Source organism: Prionailurus bengalensis, chromosome C1 (assembly GCF_016509475.1).
Source record: "Prionailurus bengalensis isolate Pbe53 chromosome C1, Fcat_Pben_1.1_paternal_pri, whole genome shotgun sequence".
Classification (NCBI taxonomy): domain Eukaryota; kingdom Metazoa; phylum Chordata; class Mammalia; order Carnivora; family Felidae; genus Prionailurus; species Prionailurus bengalensis.
The window spans coordinates 85,934,979-85,953,054 of NC_057345.1; the positions used below are offsets into that span (position 1 = coordinate 85,934,979).

At 38.5% G+C, this 18,076-nt stretch overlaps 1 protein-coding gene and 1 pseudogene across 1 annotated transcript in view; one reads left to right on the forward strand and one right to left on the reverse strand.

Moving 5' to 3' along the window:
* Positions 1-8,696, reverse strand: part of DBT (dihydrolipoamide branched chain transacylase E2) — a 53,671-nt gene extending 44,975 nt beyond the window's left edge. Inside the window, exons 1-2 of the mRNA XM_043575669.1 lie at positions 8,573-8,696; positions 3,064-3,187 (exon numbers count right to left, since the gene is read on the reverse strand). Of these exons, the coding sequence (XP_043431604.1) occupies positions 3,064-3,187; positions 8,573-8,623 (175 nt within the window). The 5' untranslated portion in view covers positions 8,624-8,696. The remainder of the gene's footprint in view (positions 1-3,063; positions 3,188-8,572) is intronic.
* A 5,731-nt stretch (positions 8,697-14,427) lies between these two features.
* On the forward strand, positions 14,428-16,436 carry LOC122479620 (annotated as a pseudogene).
* Positions 16,437-18,076: the final 1,640 nt, after the last annotated feature.

An 18,076-nucleotide genomic window follows, 5' to 3' on the forward strand; every position in this document is an offset into this window, starting at 1 on the left:
TAAGTGTCCAACTTGGACTCAGGTCATGATCTCACGGTTCACAAGTTCAAGCCCTGCATTAGTCTCTCTGCTGACAGCTCAGAGCTTGGAGCCTGCTTCAGATTCTGTGTCTCCCTCCCTCTCTGCCCCTCCTCCCCCACCTACCCCCCATCTCTCAAAAATAAATAAACATCAAAAAAAGGAAAGTCCTTCTCTTTGACTCAATAAGCAATTCTGCTTTTAAGACTTTTTCCCCCATGAGGAAACAATTAAGATAGGTACAAAAAGATTTATGCTCAATAATAGCTTTCATAGAGTTAAAATGAAGACTTGGAATATCAATCTAAGTCACCAAAAAATGACAAGTAAATATACTATGGTACTTCTATACAAAACAATATTATGCAAGGAACAACATGAGCAAGAAGAACATGGAAATATAGTGCACAGTATGGTTAGGGAATAACACACAGCTCCATATGGCTGAAGATAGTATATGTGGCAAGAAGTCAGTCCAGATTTAAAAGACTTTCTTCGTGGTGCCTGGATGGCTCATTTAGTTAAGCATCTGACTCGTTATTTCAGCTCAGGTCATGATCTCACGGTTTGTGAGATTTCTCTTTCTCTTCTGCCCCTCCCCTGCTCACACATGCACTGTCTCTCTCAAAATAAATAAATAAACTTAAAGAAAAAAAAAAAGACTTTCTTTGCCATGCCAAGGTGAGGTGTCTGGAATTTATCCTAAAGGTAATCAGGAGCCAGTTGTAAGTAAAATATGGTCATAAATTTTTTGCAGCTGCTCCCATAAGACATAAAGTCTGATTCACCACAACTTAAATCTATGCTGGCCTGTTACTTGCTTGGACAATAGAATATAGCAGAAATGAAGTTGTACAAATTCTGGAGCCTAGACCTCAAAGGACCTCGCAGCATCTTCTACCTTCTCCCTCTTGGAATATTGCCTTGAGATCCCTGAGTAAGGAAGCCTTCTAGTCTACTGGAGGATGAAAGGCTATATGGAGAAGAAATGACAGGCCCCACCTGAAAACCAGCACCACTGTCAGACATGTATGTGAGACCATCTTAGACCTTCCAGCCCAGATGATTCTCCAGCTGAAGACAGCCATATTAGTGAGTTCAGTGAAACCAGCAGAGGAAGCACCCAGGTAACCCTGAGAATACTGAGAAATCATAACTCACTGTTGCTTTAAGCCACGAAGTTGTAGACAGGGTTATTATTCAGGCATAATAAATCAATAGGGCATACCATCTGCAATTTCAGATCTGTAACCTGAGATCTATAATTTTGGAAACAAATCTCTCTGGCAGGAATGTGGTGGATGGGGTTGGGGAAGGAGTGACAGACAAAGCAGTTAGGAGGCTACTACAGGTAAGAAACTGAAGTATGGAACTTAATATATTTATATATTTTCAAAGCTGTCTAAAAAAGAGAAGACAAATTTAAAAATCATGTAAGATGTAAAATTAATAGATTTAGGTAACCAATTTGATATGAAACAGGAATCAGGAAGACTTCAGGTTTCTAGCTTGAATATTCATTTAGTGAGGGGATATAGGAAAAGAATATATATCCAGAGCACCAAAACAGTGCCTTGGCAGATAGTAGGTGATCAATAAATATCTGTGTTAAATGGATTTATTCTCACAACAATACAATGACTTAGATACTATGATTAATCCCATATTACAAATGATGAAATAGAAAGAAATTAAGTAACTTGCCTAAAGTTACACAGCTAGTAGGAGTTTCCACTTGAATGGCTTCTATCTTCTCTGAGAAGACAAAAGATCAACTTTTAAAAATCTGAGCCTGGATGGCTCAGTTGGTTGAGCGTCTGACTCTTGATTTCGGCTTAGGTCATGACCTCAGGGTTGTGAGATCAAGCCCCTTGTTGGGCTCCATACTGGGTGTGAAGCCTGCTTAAGATTCTCTCTCTGTCTCTGTCTCTGTCTCTGTCTCTTTCTCTCTCTCTCTCTCCCCCTTCCCCCTGCCTACGCCTCTCCCAGACACATGTGTGTGCATGCACATGCTCTCTCTCAAAATAATAAAAATAAAAATAAAATAAACAAATAAATATATATATATTTAAAAAAAAATTTTTTTTCAACGTTTATTTACTTTTGGGACAGAGAAAGACAGAGCATGAACGGGGGAGGGGCAGAGAGAGAGGGAGACACAGAATTGGAAACAGGCTCCAGGCTCTGAGCCATCAACCCAGAGCCCGACGCGGGGCTCGAACTCACGGACCGCGACATCGTGACCTGGCTGAAGTCGGACGCTTAACCGACTGCGCCACCCAGGCGCCCCATAAATAAATATTTTTAAAAAGTGGTGAAGATAGGGTTTATATATCTTTGGATGTTGTGAGAGATGATCTGTAAAAGGCATGGAAAGACTGACTGATCTCAGGGGCTGGATCTTCCTGGATTTCCCCAGTTTTCATTGCTAGCACAGACTAAGGCACCAAGTATCTGTCAAAAGCTTAATGATACAACAAAAGTCTAGGGTTATCAAAGTTCTAAACAGAACATCAGGAAAAAAAAGTTTTAATGTACTTGCCAAATCTAATACCTAAAGCCTCAAACTCTTTACAGAGGGTAGAAAAAGGGGACAAAGGTAATTAAATGGTAAAAGTCAGGGATCTTTCTACTCAGAAGCACCTTGGGCTGGTTTTATCACACAATCTTAACACAACAGACTGAGGTAAGTGTTCCATCCAACCAACAATATAGTGACAATACAAGGATACAATCTGTTAAGTCAACAATTTACCTGGCTATTGCACTTAGCTGAGTCAGATGACAAAGAACAGGTGGCCCAAGACAATCCATTCCCCACATTTGAAGACACAAGCATTAAGGGAAAGATGTGAAAGGGGTGAGGGGGCACAAAAAAAAAAAAAAAAAAAGAAAAGGACAGATTTGGGGAAAGCAAGGAGGCTCAGGCTAGACAGAAAAGGTTAACTTTTTTTTTACTTTGATAAGTCTTCAATTACTTTTTAAAAAGTTCTGGGTAAGATACAAAACCTTATTTCATATGGGCTATTTTGAGATCATACTTACCAGCAGTTGTTTTCAGCAACTGATGTGGATGACTATACTTGAATGAAGGATAACCAAAGAAACACACATATTTTGGCTTCAAAACATGAACATTACTACAGGTTTGAAAGTAGCGAACACAAATCTAAAGATGAGAAAACAAAAAAGTAAAAGCTTTTATGAATGTTCTCGATGGCTTTTCTCTGTAAGTATATATTCAGTTTCAAGTTTATTCTAAAGGTAGAACAGTCATTATCAAAATACAAACAATATGAAAGTATCTAGGCCAAAATCTGAACTGGCCAAAACCTGGTGTCAGGGACAGTCAAGTTTATTAAGATAGGTTATTTTTTAAGTACTGTATGTCTGTTCGGGAAATCAAAGGAATTTAAACCCCAGAACCCAAAGAACATTTTGTTGTTCTTTTATTTAGTAAAATTATATCCCTGGAGTCAGATTTATTTATGTGCTTATGATCCTTGCCTAAAATTTCTTATAAAAGTAAAGAAATTTTAACATATTCTGTACAAACACATTGTAAGTACAGTTGAGTCAGTAAAGACTTCCTAAAATAAAACTTAAAGAATTCAAAACTGACTTTTAGTACCTAAAGACACTGAAAAACATATGTAGTGATGTATGGAAAGGTTTTCTCACTGGAATTTATAGATGACTCTTTAGATGCAACTATTTTATAGAATATCCTAGAATAATACATGACAATATATAATAGAAATAAGTGTGCCTGAATCTATTTGACTTGATATCTTAAAACCTAGGTGTTTGAAATGTAGACTATTTTATTTTGAAAGTTAATATTTCAATGTTATTAATACCTGGTTAACTATATCACACTTTTAAATGTAATTTATAGAAATTTTTAACCTCCTTAATGTATCTGAGAATATTGTCATGTATTTTAAATTTTTTTATTAATGTAGGAGAGAGTTACTTTTACTTAAAAAAATTACTTTATTGGGGCGCCTGGGTGGCGCAGTCGGTTAAGCGTCCGACTTCAGCCAGGTCACGATCTCGCGGCCCGTGAGTTCGAGCCCCGCGTCAGGCTCTGGGCTGATGGCTCAGAGCCTGGAGCCTGTTTCCGATTCTGTGTCTCCCTCTCTCTCTGCCCCTCCCCCGTTCATGCTCTGTCTCTCTCTGTCCCAAAAATAAATAAACGTTGAAAAAAAAATTAAAAAAAAAAAAAATTACTTTATTATCATGTACTTTATATTTTAGTGATTAGCCCTTAAAATTTTTAAATTTGTAATACATATACATTATGTATTGTAGCCATATTATAATATGTATTTATAAATAAGAATTTTGTTCTTTTTCTGACAGCAAATAATATAAAAACAAATATTTGGTTTACTAATAGGAATAATATATTTAAATTATTATGTGATATTTCACCTTAATTTCCAAGATGCTACTCATTTCTGAAGGGAAAGAAAAACTAAAGATCCCCTTCCTAAAACACAAATAATCTTAAATCATGCATCTTAGTTTTACTTTAAGAGCTAATCCAAAAGCAACTAATCTTTACAATATCTATATTTTATTCTTATTAAAATTAACATTGAATTAACATTCAAACCTAACTGAAATTGATAGCTTAAAACATAGCAGATAGTGAAAGAATGCTCTTTTCCAAACCCCCATTTTCTATGTCCATACTTTCTACTTCAACTCCCATAACCGTGGCTCTTGGTCAACAACAAAATCAAAATTAAATAAATTTAATTTTGGGCGAGTAAATGGATGTTTTGAATTATACAGGTTCACCTTGATTTTAAAAAAATAGTTCTTTTAAAAATAACCTTTGAAAGAAAATTAGACTATTAGAAGGTCCTACCTTCAACAACACAAGTTTTATTGAAGAACTACTAATCAGGCAAAGGAGGGACAAACTACCAAACGTTTACTGAATGCCTGCTATGTGCTGGGTACTTTACAGGTCTTTAAATGCATCACCTTCCTTTTATCTCATAGTTATCTTCTGGAATAGGCACATTAGCCCTCTTTAACACGTGAGAAACGAATGATCAGAGAGGTAAAGTGATTTGTCCAAGGTCCTATAGCAAACAAATGGCAAAATTCAGCTCTGAAACCAAGTAAATTTGACTCCAAAGCCGAGGCTCTTTCTATCACACACTGTAACACACACAGAAATAATCTCTGCTTTGAACTTATAACTTAGCTGAAACAACACACACACACACACACACACACACACACACACACTTGCATGGGCATGTATGCTCTTGTTTTTTGTAATAAGTATTGGCAGCAGGTGTTAGAAAAGTTTAAGAATAGAGTCTTTTGTGTTTTGTTTTGATTTTTCAAGTTGGTTTGACCTAGGAAGGCTTCTTGGAGGAAGAGTTGAAGTGGACCTTGCATCATAAGTATTAATAAATAAAGAGCAGAAATGCACTTTAAGGCAGAGGAAACAGCATAAAGAAAGGAACTCCCGCAGGAACTTGTCTCCCGGGGCAGAGTGGCTTGACCAAATTTATAAAAGGGAGCAGCGTAAGTGGCTCAAGGACCAAATTACTGATGACTGTAAATGTCAGGATAAGGAGTTTGAACTCATACACTATAGGTTATTGAAGAAAAAGAACTAAGAAATTAATCTAGTTGCAGCTTATTGATTAGATTATAACAGGTAAAGCCAAGTAAGAGAGGAAAAAGAAAGTAGAATAGTATTTGAGGCATGAAAGAACAGGCTCCTGAAGTGATTTACAGTGGAAAAAGAGAAAGCAACGTAAGTGCAACAGGCATTATGCGATAAGTAGCAACTAAATGGATTAAGAGAAGGCTAAAAAACATTAGTGAAGCTGCTGAATGGAAAGATAAAAAAGCAATAGGAGGGAGAAAGAGAAAAAATAGTTTTTCAAGCTGAAAAAGACATTTTTCCTAGAAACAAAATATAAAAAAAATAGGAGATGAAACAAAGGTTTAGCAGATTCAAGTAAGGAAATAAATAATAGTTGTTTATTGAGCAGTTGTTGAGCACTCCCAAAAACAGGGATTGTGCTGGGCTTGGGAATTCAAAGCTAAGTAGGCTACAGAATATAGTCCCTGAATTCAAGTTGCTTCATTACAGGAAGACAGATAAAATAGAAAAATTCAGGGTTAATTCAGTATAGGTTAATCAAGAGTCAAATGCATAATGCATAGGTAGATTAGAGAACAAAATAGATGTTAATTCCTTCTCTTATGGAAAGTACAGTCCACACCTTCAAAGATAAAGACAAGGACATAGGTGATTATGACATAGTGTTATAATAGGAGAAATAGAGTATTAAAGGAACACAAAGGAGGGAGAAAGTAAAGACCTAAGGGATGAGTAGGAGTAATCCAGGTGATGAGGTGTGTTAGCAGATGAGGCCATAGGGAAGGAAGGCAAGAGTCTTTAAAGCAGAGGAAATACATGTGCAAAGATCTGGAGTCTGGAGTCGAGAGAGAGCAGTGTGCTCAATTAACTTAAGTTCAATATAGTTCCAGTGTAGTTTAGTATGGGGTAAGGGTGAGGGAAGTGTCAGAGTGGGGGTTGGGATGTGTAAGTTTCAGCAAAAATGAAGCCAGAGAGATTTGGAAAGGTCCAGATCATAAATTGCCTCACGGTCTTTTAAATTTTGGACATTCTGCTTAGGGCAGTTTCAAGTGAGGAAATGACATTCTCAAATTTGTGTCTTACTTTTTAAGATCATCCTGGCTACACTATGGAGAATGGGTTGGAGAGCCACCAGATTGGAGGCAGAAAGTCCAATTAGTCCTTATCCTGGACGGACCAGGATAGCAGCAGTTGAGGGCAAGGCGGAGAATTACAACTAAATTTGGGAGATTTACAGGCTAGAATCAAAAGAGAAACAGGTCTGGGAGTTTAGTTCTGGAACCTAGAATCCGATGTGCCACTGAGGCATTACGGCAGAACTGTGATGAGGCTAAATGCTAGCTCCTTCAAGACTCCGGGTGTTAGCAGTGGCCATGTAACATAGTCCTGATCAATGAGTCTGAATGGTACCACCCCTTCCTCCTTCCTGCCCTGAGTACGAAGTTGTAGAAGCTCTCTTGTAACCATGAAAAAGGGCAAACTTGCTGAAATGACAACCTTGATAAATATGAGCCACTTAACCAATACCAGCTTCCATCTAACTTTGGGATGCATAGATACTTAATTTCCCATTTATTGGCTGGGTTTTTATTACTTGCAGCTGAAAAATACTTAATATGTAGGCAATTGGAGATTTTCAGGACAGTAGAATATATATGGGTCTGGAGTAGAGCTGGCTTGAAGACTGGGGAACTTTAGGAATCATCAGCACATACATGGCAACTAAATTCAAATAAGTGGCTGAAATAGTCCAGGAAGTGCCAAAAGTGCTGAGGGCCAAAGTCAGAGCCTTTAGAAACACCAATACATATTTAAAAGTTTGGGCAGGAAAACAGGAGATTGGGATGAAGTGGAAAACATATAGAAGAAAAATATTGGGAAGTTGGTGTTACAGAAGCCAAACAAGGAGAACTCTCAAAAGAGAGGCCAATACCTAGCAAGGTACAAATTTCAAGTTACACGGTATCCTCTGAGAACTCCTTTCAGACCCCCATCCCCCCTCCTATGTGTTCCTGTAACTCTATAATGTCCCATCATAGCACTTCTCAAGCTGTTAATTGCTTGTTTGTGTCTCTCTCTTTCCTCTGTCTTCCACCACAAGGCTGTAATTAATCTGGGACCACAGGAGTCGTATTCATATTTGCATCCCTAGTGGCTGCACAGTACCTGGTACACAGCAGGCTCTTGACAAATTTTGTAAAATCGGGGTTTGATCACTGTAAGATCTTAGGGAAGAGGAGTCCCAGAAAGAAAAACCCTACGCAGATAGGATAAAACACTATGATTACTAGGATGTTAGGTGTTTGGTGCTAAAGGGTTGTTGAAAGGGAGGAACTTCAGGGAAGATGGTGGTGGGTCGTAGCTCTGGTGATAAAAAGGTTGGAAAGATACGTGGCGCAGACACAACAGAGAAATACAGGTCCACAAAATAAAGCTTAAGCCTCTGCTCCTCGGAGGCAAGGGCCCATGGTGTTATGCTTTGCTTCATGGGTCTCTTCCTCTAGACTATAAATTCTCTGAGGCAGGGGTCGTGTTGTCAGTGTTTGGTAGAGTGGGTGTCCAATAAATGCTTAATGATATATATCTGCATATCCCCAGCACCTATCACAATGCCCAGCACCTAGACAGTGCTCAATAAAAGGCTAACGGGCGAAAGGCTAGATGAGCCTGGGTGTAGACAAAGCTGGAACGCGACCGAGTGGCGAAAGAAGCATGGCCAGGTAAGGCTGGGAGTGGGTCTCCAGACCGGTCTGCTCACCACCTTATCTGCCCTTCATTTAGCATACATCCTTTTACCTCTCCGTCACGCGTGCCCTTTCCGCGTGGTACTCGGAGGAGAAAGTAACACACCTCCCCGGGAATACTCCCGACACATTATCCCTTCCTGAACTCAACTCAAACCAAACCGCTTACCAGCCGCCCAGCATTCCGGCTCCAGGTTCCCAGCACTCGCACTGCGGCCATCTTACCCGGAAATGACAAGTGCACCGCGGTTGTTAGACTTGTCTCGGAGGTTGTTAGACATGTCGACCTATCCGGAGCCGGGAAACGCACCTCCCCCTGAGCGGCCAATGGCGAGGGAAGGAACGAGCCTCCCACCGGACAGCCAACCAGGGGGCGGGGCGGGGCCTGAGATAAACACTAGGGGGTGGAGAGTCCCGCGTGGAGGTAAAAGAGCATGCTGGAGGGGAGAGAAGTGGGGAGGAGTCAGCTCAAAGTTAATTTCAGGGACAAAGCTGGGCAAAGCATTGCTGTGCTTACCAACGATCATCTTTTGAGTCCATAAAGTGGAAATAGACTGTTAAGGGAAAACAAAGGAAGGGCACTTGTCTGGAGAGAGTTATGGTGGAGGGATGAATTAGAAAATATCTGCTTTCAGCTTGTATTATAACCGCCTTGATTACAGAAAATGGGACATTTCTATACTCGGTGGCAAGGCTCTGTGCCACTAACTGAGTCACAAATCTATGCTGAAATACTATCTAGTGATTGATACTTCTTACTCCCACTGAGTGTTCTTGATTAATGAAATTGCTTTTTCAATGTCCCTCCCCTCCCCCCCCCCCCCGAAGATAAAGTTTACCCTACTGTCTAAAATAAAGATACCAACACTATCTTTTCTCCTTAGAGAATGTTGTCAGATGCAGCTGCCCGGCGTACGCAATATATCACAGACCTACAACCTTTATCTACTTGCCTCTTGGAGAAATGTTAAGTTGAGGTCAAGTTGATAGGGGGTAGATCAGAGTATTGACGGTCAATCTTTCTCAGAGCAATTAAGACTCCAATTTCTAGAAATGTTCAGGATGACATTTGTCTGGTTCTTGCCTTTTACATGGGAATTAAAATCTGTACAGATGTCTAAAGAACTAAAGAGAAAAAAATGGGAACAAAGACAACATTGTAAGTCCTCAACATTGAAGGTTAGTTCACAGTTATTTCACAAATTTACTGTCTAATATTACCCAAACTCACACTTTTTTTTTTTGCTTTGTTTGCTTTTCAGTATATTTCACATACACACTATTGTAAGCAATAATCCAAATCATTACTTTTATAACAAATCTGGGACGGTTAAAAGAACTTCAATTTTTTAACTGCCCTATCAACAAAACATTTTATAAGTATTATTAATACATTCGATAATCCCACATGCATGTGTGTTTTTTAACTTTTTTATTTTAGACAGAGCACATGTGAGTGGAAGAGGGGGAGTGGGGCTGAGGGAGAGAGGGAAAGGGGGGCAGAGAATCTCAAGCAGGCCATACTCAGTGCTGAACCCCACGTGGGCCTTGACCCCATGACCCTGGGATCATGTCCTGAGCCCAAGTAGTCAGATGCTCAACCAATTGAGCCACCCAGGCACCCCACACATGTGTGTGCATTTTATAAAGTTGAAGTAGCTGTGCCTTTGAAGTGAATTATTTTTCTTCCCAGAGCCCCTATACTACCTTCTTCGTCTAAATTTTCCCTTGAATTCTGCCTTCTCCTAAGAAAATATTTGGTTATTCTTTTCTTTTACCCTCTTTTTCCCTCAGTGGATTACTATTTCCACATTCAGTAATTGTGTGTGTCCTTATCTTTTAGCATTAACAGTTATGCCACCTACTCACTAGTTAATCCTTTCACTTGATCTCAAAAGAACCAAAGAACCATTTTCCCTTTTTTTGTAAATAAATAAAATGACTGATTATGACCCATTAATTCCATTGCTAGGTATCTACCCAAGAGAAATGAAAACATATCCACACAAAGACTAGTATAAGAATAATGGAAATAGCATTCTTTTTAATAGCCAAAAACTAGAAACAGCCTAAATATCTTTCAACAAGGGAATAGATGAACAAAATGTGGTATATCCATCTCATAAAATATTATTTATCCTTAAAAATTACTGAAACACTGGTACATGCTATAACATAGATGGACCTCAAAAATACTATGGGAAGTAAAAAAAAGCGAAACCCAAAAGCTCATATATTGCATGATTCTGTTTGTATGAAATGCCCCCCCCCCCAAAAAAACCACCCCAATCTACAGAGATAGCAAATTAGTGGTTGCCTGGGGCTAGGAATGGGAATGGGAAATGACTGCATAGGAGCAAGAAAAAATTTTCGTAGTGATAGAAATTTCCTATTATCAGACTGTGGCGATGGTCACATAACTGTAAAGTGTACTAAAAATCACTGAATTGTATGGTTAAAACAAGTGAATTTTATGGGATACCTCAATGAAGCTGTTAAATTTTGTGTTCTATTGTATACTTATAAAAGAGTAATGTAACATATAGATAAGTCATACATAATAACAAAAACATTGGACCCATTATACAATTTAAGAAATAGAACATTTCCTATGCTGGTGAAGGTCACACTGTCTGCTCCTTCTCTAAACCCTTCTTTCACACAAGTCCTGCATTGTGTGTTCAGCATTCCTTTGTTTCCATATGTTTTATACAGATCTCTAACAATATCTTGTTCACCTCTGCCTATTCTTGAGTCTTATAGAAATGATATCAAATTGTATCCTTCTGCAACCAGCTTTTATGACCATACCACAACTTATTTATCCATTCTCTATGTGATGAACATTTGTGCTGTTTCTAGTTCTTTGCCACTGCTATTACCACCAGTGCTGCTACATGAATTCTTTTCTCTTGGACATGTGCAAGAGTTTTTTTAGGGCAGTGTTTCTCAGATTGTAATTAACATTCATATCAACTGGGAATCTTGTTAAAATGCAAATTCCAATTCAATAAATCTGGATGGGGCCTGAAATTCTGCATTTCTAGCAAGCTCTAGATGGTACAATTGCTACTGGTTAGCCAACTACACTTTGATTAGTAAGACAAAGATATATACTTAAACATAGAATTGTGTGAGGCGCCTAGGTGGCTCAGTGGGTTAATCATCTGACTTCAGCTCAGATCATGATCTCACAGTTCGTGGATTGGAGCCCTGTATCGGGCTCTGTGCTGACAGCTCAGAGCCTAGAGCTTGCTTCAGATTCTGTGTCTTCCTCTCTCTCTGCCCCTCCCCTACTCACGCTCACTTCTCTCTCTCTCTCTCTCTCTCTCTCTCTCTCTCTCTCTCTCAAAAAATAAACATAAAAAAATAGAATTGTGGAGACTTTGATTACACTTATCTTTGATTACACTTACTCAAGATAATGAAATATTGTTTTCCAAAATGATGGTGCAAAACACACAGTAGCTGTTTAAGGGAATACCCATAATTTCTGATTTGATATTGTCACACTTAAACAGAATCAATATTTTTCCCAACTTAGCAGTTGTAAACAGGTATCATGGTCTTAGTTTGAAGTTCCCTAATTGTTAATAAGGTTGGACACATTTTCATATGTTTATCAATCATCCTTGAAGTGCCTGCTCATGTTTTTAGCTTATTTTTTCACTATTGTGTACATATATTTTTCTTATTGATTTGTGTAGGATTTATTTATATATTTTAAATTGTAATGCTCTTTCATTTATATGTGTTTTTGGTGTCTTCTTCCTTGTCTTTGCTCTTTTGAAACTGTGTTTGGTGTACAGAGTGTTTCCCTTTTTTTAAGTTTATTTATTTATTTTGAGAGACAGAGAATGTGCACGCAGGCAGGCACATGCACACACACACGAGTGGGGAGGGGAGAGAGAGAAAGAGAGAGAGAGAGAGAGAGAGAGAGAGAGAGAGAGAATCCCAAGCAGGCTCTGTGCTGTCACACAAATGTGGGGCTCGAACCCACAAACTGTGAAATCATGACCAGAGCCAAAGCCAAGAGTTGGACACTTAACCAACTGAGTCACCCAGGCACCTCTGGAATTCTTCCTTTTCATCATTGATTGCATCAGTCTTTTTCTGTATGGTTAGTGCTTTTTCTGTCTTGAGAAATACTTCTCAATCCAAACGTCCTAAGGTAGTCTGCTCTATTTCCTTCACATTTAAATCTTTTGTTTTGTTTTGTAATTTTAAAATTGAGGGGCGCCTGGGTGGCGCAGTCGGTTAAGCGTCCGACTTCAGCCAGGTCACGATCTAGCGGTCCGTGAGTTCGAGCCCCGCGTCCGGCTCTGGGCTGCTGGCTCAGAGCCTGGAGCCTGTTTCCGATTCTGTGTCTCCCTCTCTCTCTGCCCCTCCCCCGTTCATGCTCTGTCTCTCTCTGTCCCAAAAATAAATAAAAACGTTGAAAAAAATTAAAAAAAAAATTGAAATGTTATTCACATACCATGAAATTCACCTCTTTTAAGTGATTTTTAGTATATTCACAAAGTTGTGCAACCATTACCAGTATCTAATTCCAGAACATTTTCACCACCACCAAAAGAATTAATAATATCTTTCCATTCTGGAAATCCCATCCCTCCACCCCCTCTAAACCCCTGACAACTAATAACAGGTCCATAAATTTGCCTATTCTGACATTTCATTTCATATCAATGGAATCATACAATATGTATTATTTTGTGACTGGATTCTTTCACTTAGCATAAAGTTCTCAAGGTTCATCTATTATTCCTTTTAATGGCTCAATGACATTTCATTGTATGGATATAACACATTTTTGTTTATCCACTCATCAGTTGATAGACATTTGGGTTATTTCCATTTTAGAGCTATTATTCATTAAGATTCATTATTATTCATAATAATCATAATGAACATTCTTGTGCAAATTTCTTTTTCTTCTTGTACAAGTTTTTGTGTGGACGTGTTTTCATTTTCTTTCACTTATCATTTTATTTTATTTCAAATTCCACCTAAGAGTGGAATTGCTAGGTAGCATGATAACCCTATGTTTACCTTTATGAGGAAATGCCAGACTGTTTTCCAAAATGGTTGCACCATTTCATATACCCACTAGCAGTGTATGAAGGTTCTGGTTTCATGCCCTCACCGACACTTATTATTATTGGTCTTTTTTATTATAGCCATACTAGTGGGTGTGAACTTATACTTCATTTTGGTTTTGATTTGCATTTCCCAATGAAAAATGATGTTAAGCATCTTTTCATGCACTTATTGGCCATTTGTATATCTTCTTTGGAGGAATGTCTATTCAAATTCTTTGTCCATTTTAAATTGATTGTCTTTTTATTTTTGAGTTGTAAGTGTTCTTTATAAATTCTAGATACTAGACTTTTATCAGATATATGATTTATAAATATATTCTCCCATTCTGCAGTTTGTCTTTTCACTTTCTTTTTTTTAATGTTTATTTTTGAGACACATACACACACACACACACACACACACACACACACACACACACACATAAAGTGGGAGCGGAGAAGGGGCAGAGAGAGAAGGCGACAGAATCCAAGGCAGGCTCCAGGTTCTGAGATGTCAGCACAGAGCCCAATGAGAGTACAAACCCATGATCTGTGAAATCATGACCTGAGTCGGAGTCAGACACTTAACCCGACTGAGCCACCCAGGCGCCCCTCTGTCTTTTTACTTTCTTGATGGTATCCTTTGAAGCACAAAAGTTTTTAATTTTAATTAAATTGAAGTCCAATTTATCTATTTTTTTCTTTAACTGTTGGTATTTTTGGTGTCATATCTTGGAAACCTTTAATCCAAAGTCAATGAAGATTTACATCTATGTTTTCTTTTAAGAGTTTTATAGTTTTAGGGACACTTGCTTGGCTCAGTCAGAAGAGCATGTGACTTTTGATCTTGGGGTGATGAGTTTGAGCCCCATGTTGGGTGTAGAGATTATTTAAATAAAAATGAAACTTGAGTGAGGGCCTGTCAGGGCCGAGACTTGTCCTCCGCCCGCAGCAGCCATGAGCACCCCAGCAGTGCCCCGGGAGCTACAACTGCCCCCGAGCCAGAGGGCCCAGCCCGAGTTCAGAGAACAAAGAAGACAGAAACTCAAGGAACATATGTTAAAAAGAAAAACGTTTTTGCATACAAGGAGGAAAATCACATATCCAGTGGAGACCAGAAAGTGATGACCTCTGAGGGCCAGGTCCATGAAGAGACAAAAGTTCTGAAATTTAAAACAAAAATGGCTCATAAAGAAAATGTCAGTAGACCTCCCAGGAACAAAAATAATATAACAATGGAAAAAAATTGTATTCCTTTAAGGCCTTCTAATGAACTAACCAATTCAACTATAGCAATTGATACACCTAATTCTGAGGATAATGATCAAACTGGGCAGTTGGTACCAATTAAAGATGACCCTCCAGGTCAACACATGACATTAAGCCAAGTGTTTCATCTTAAAAACAACAATAAAAAGAAACAAATAATGACAGAAAAACCAAAGCAAGATGCTAACATGTCCAAGAAGCTTGTGCTTGGATCTTATCGTGGCCAAACTGTTCAGTCGAAGATTAATTCATTTAGAAAGCCTCTACAAGTCAGAGATGAGAGTTCTGCAGCAATAAACTTTCGACTACAGTCCCTAAAGCTACAGAGCCTCTGCGCACAAACAGCAGCAGTGTGACAGTGAAAAGCGATAGAGCCTCTAAAGTGACGACTACCACTAAACTTGTGAGCACTACAATTCAGAACAGACAGCTTCTGCGACCTCCTATTAGAAGTCACCGCGACAATGCTCAGGACACTGTGAGACCAGGCATCAGTAGAAGCTTGGCCAACGTTACGATTCAGAAAGGGCCTCTCGAGAAAGAGTTAGTACAATTAAACACAGTTTCATCTAGTGCCAAAACCGGTTCTCAGGATATAGAAAGAAAGAAGACACTCACAAGAAGTGTGAAGTCTGAAATCGTAGCCAGGCCTGTTTCGTCTTCTAACACCAAACTGATAGAAAAGTTGAAAAACGTTGACCCTCGCAGGCATACAATAGCAAAAGCAACTGAGTAAGTGGAAAGCTGGCAAAAGGAAAGTCCTGAAAAGGCCTCCTAGCTCAGGAGTTACCCAGCCTGAACCTGAAGGGCAACATGAAAACCCAGTTGGGTCCTTTTGGACTACCATGGTAGAAGAAGATGAACAAAGATTATTTACCGAAAACGTGAACAAGACATTTTCTGAATGCCTAAACCTGATTAGTGAGGGATGCCCAAAAGAAGAAATATTGGTCATACTGAATGACCTGATTAAAAATATTCCAGATGCCAAAAAGCTTGTTAAATATTGGATATGCCTTGCACATATTGAACCACTCACAAGCCCTATTGAAAACATTATCACAATCTATGAGAAAGCCATTCTGGCAGGCGCTCAGCCTATTGAAGAGATGCGACATACCATTGCAGATATTCTGACAATGAGGAGTCAATACGGAGAAAATATTGAGGAGGCTTGTGCAACCAAGGAATACATCCATGAAGTCAGCACTGAAGATAGCGGGGTTAATCTAGAGTCAGGAAAACCAGAAATGGAAAAGAAAACTAGAAATGTGGTATTTCAAGATGATGAAAAAAAGCAAGATGACAAAATAAAAGATTCAACCAATGATGTTAAAACCCCCAGTACAGAAACCAGGGGGAGTTGCTTAATTAAATATAATGTGTCTACTACACCATACCTACAAAGTGTAAAAAAGAAGATACAGTTTGACAATACAGATTCTACATTTAAAGAGCTAAAGTTTCTAACACCAGTGAGACGTTCTTGACGTATTCAAGAGAAGACTTCTAAATTGCCAGATATGTTAAAAGACCATCATCCTTGTGTGTCTTTATTGGAACAATTAACAGAGTTGGGAGGTGAAACTGATGCTTTCGTATGCCGTCCCAATTCAGCACTATGCCCGATGTTCTCAGAGCCTGGAACAGCAGAAGAGAAATAAAGTGATGATGAGAAATGGGGGGAAAAATGAAACTTAAAAAAAAGTTTTATACTTTTAGTTCTTACAGTTAAGCCTTTGATCCATTTTAAGTTAATTTTCATATATGGTGTGAGATAGTCTTTAAACCATCTTGAAATAGTTTTCGTGTATGGTGTGAGATAGAAATCCAATTTCATTTTTTCCTTATGGTTAATCCATTGTTCCAGCACCATAAACTGAAGAATTCCTCCTTTTCCACAGATCTGCCATCTCATCTGTTTAGAAATCTAGCTCTGGGCACTAAATAGTGCCAGATAGTCTATTTGTCTATCACTGTGCTAATCTCACATTATCTTAATTACTTTATAGGAATTCTGGATTTTGAGAGGACAAGTGTCTTCAACCTCATTCTTTTTAAAGTTATTCTTGCCCTTTTGTTCTTTCATATCAATTTGAGAATCTGCAATTCAATCTCCTTAAAAAAGTCCTGTGGGCATTTGGTTGAAATTGCATTGAAACTATATTTTCGGGGCGCCTGGGTGGCTCAGGTCATGATCTCACAGTTTTGTCAGTTCGAACCCCACATCTGTCTCTGTGCTGGCAGCTCGGAGCCTGCTTGGGATTCTCTCTCTCTCCCTCCTTCTCTGCTTTTCCCCTGCTCATATTGTCTCTGTCTCTCTCAAAATAAATAAATAAATAAACTAAAAAAACACCCTGTATTTTCAATACTGTATCTAAAGATTCTTTGAGGTTTTCCATGTAGGTAGTCATATCACCTATGAATAATGATGGTGTGTTTGCCTGTCCAATTTTCTGTCTTTTATCTTTTCCTTGTAGAATCTGGCCAGACTTTCACCATCTGTTGAAAAGAAGCCATAATCGTGGGCATTCTTATCTTGTTACTGATTTTAAAAGGAAGATGCCTAATGTTTTTACTTTTTAGAAATCATACATATTCTCAATTGTCTCATTTATATCATAAATCCTTTATTTTTTTACAGTTTGTTTGAATCAAGTTCCAGATATTACCATCAAAAATTTTTTCACGCAATTTGCTTGTTGAAGAAAATGGGTTTATTTCTTGACCCAGTTTTAGTAAGTTCTATTTTTCAAAGAATTTGTCTATATCATTTAAGTTTCAAATTAATTGGCAAAAAGTTGTTCAGGGTATTCTCCTGCTTTAAAAAAAGGTCTGTTGGGGCACCTGGGTGGCTCAGTCGGTTAAGCGTCCAACTTCAGCATGGGTCATGATCTCAAGGTTCATGGGTTTGAGCCCTGCATCCAGCTTTGTGCTGACAGATCAGAGCCTGGAACCTGCTTCAGATTCTGTGTATCCCTCTCTCTCTGCCCCTCCCCCACTCACACTCTGTCTCTCAAAAATAAACATTAAAATTTTTTTTTCTTAAAAAAGGTCTCTTGTATCTATAATTAGGTGCTCTCTTTTTAGTTTAGTTTAGTTTAGTTTTGTTTTTGGAGTAAGCTCCACACCCAATGTGGGGCTTGAACTCACAACCCTGAGATCAAGAGTCAGATGCTCTACCAACTGAACCACACAGGTGCCCCCTTTTCTTTTAAAATATTGTGTATTTGTACTTTCTTTTTTGAGCAGTCTTATTAGAAGTTTGTCAATTTTATCAGTTCTTTTATTTATTTTATTCTATTTTTTAACATTTATTTATT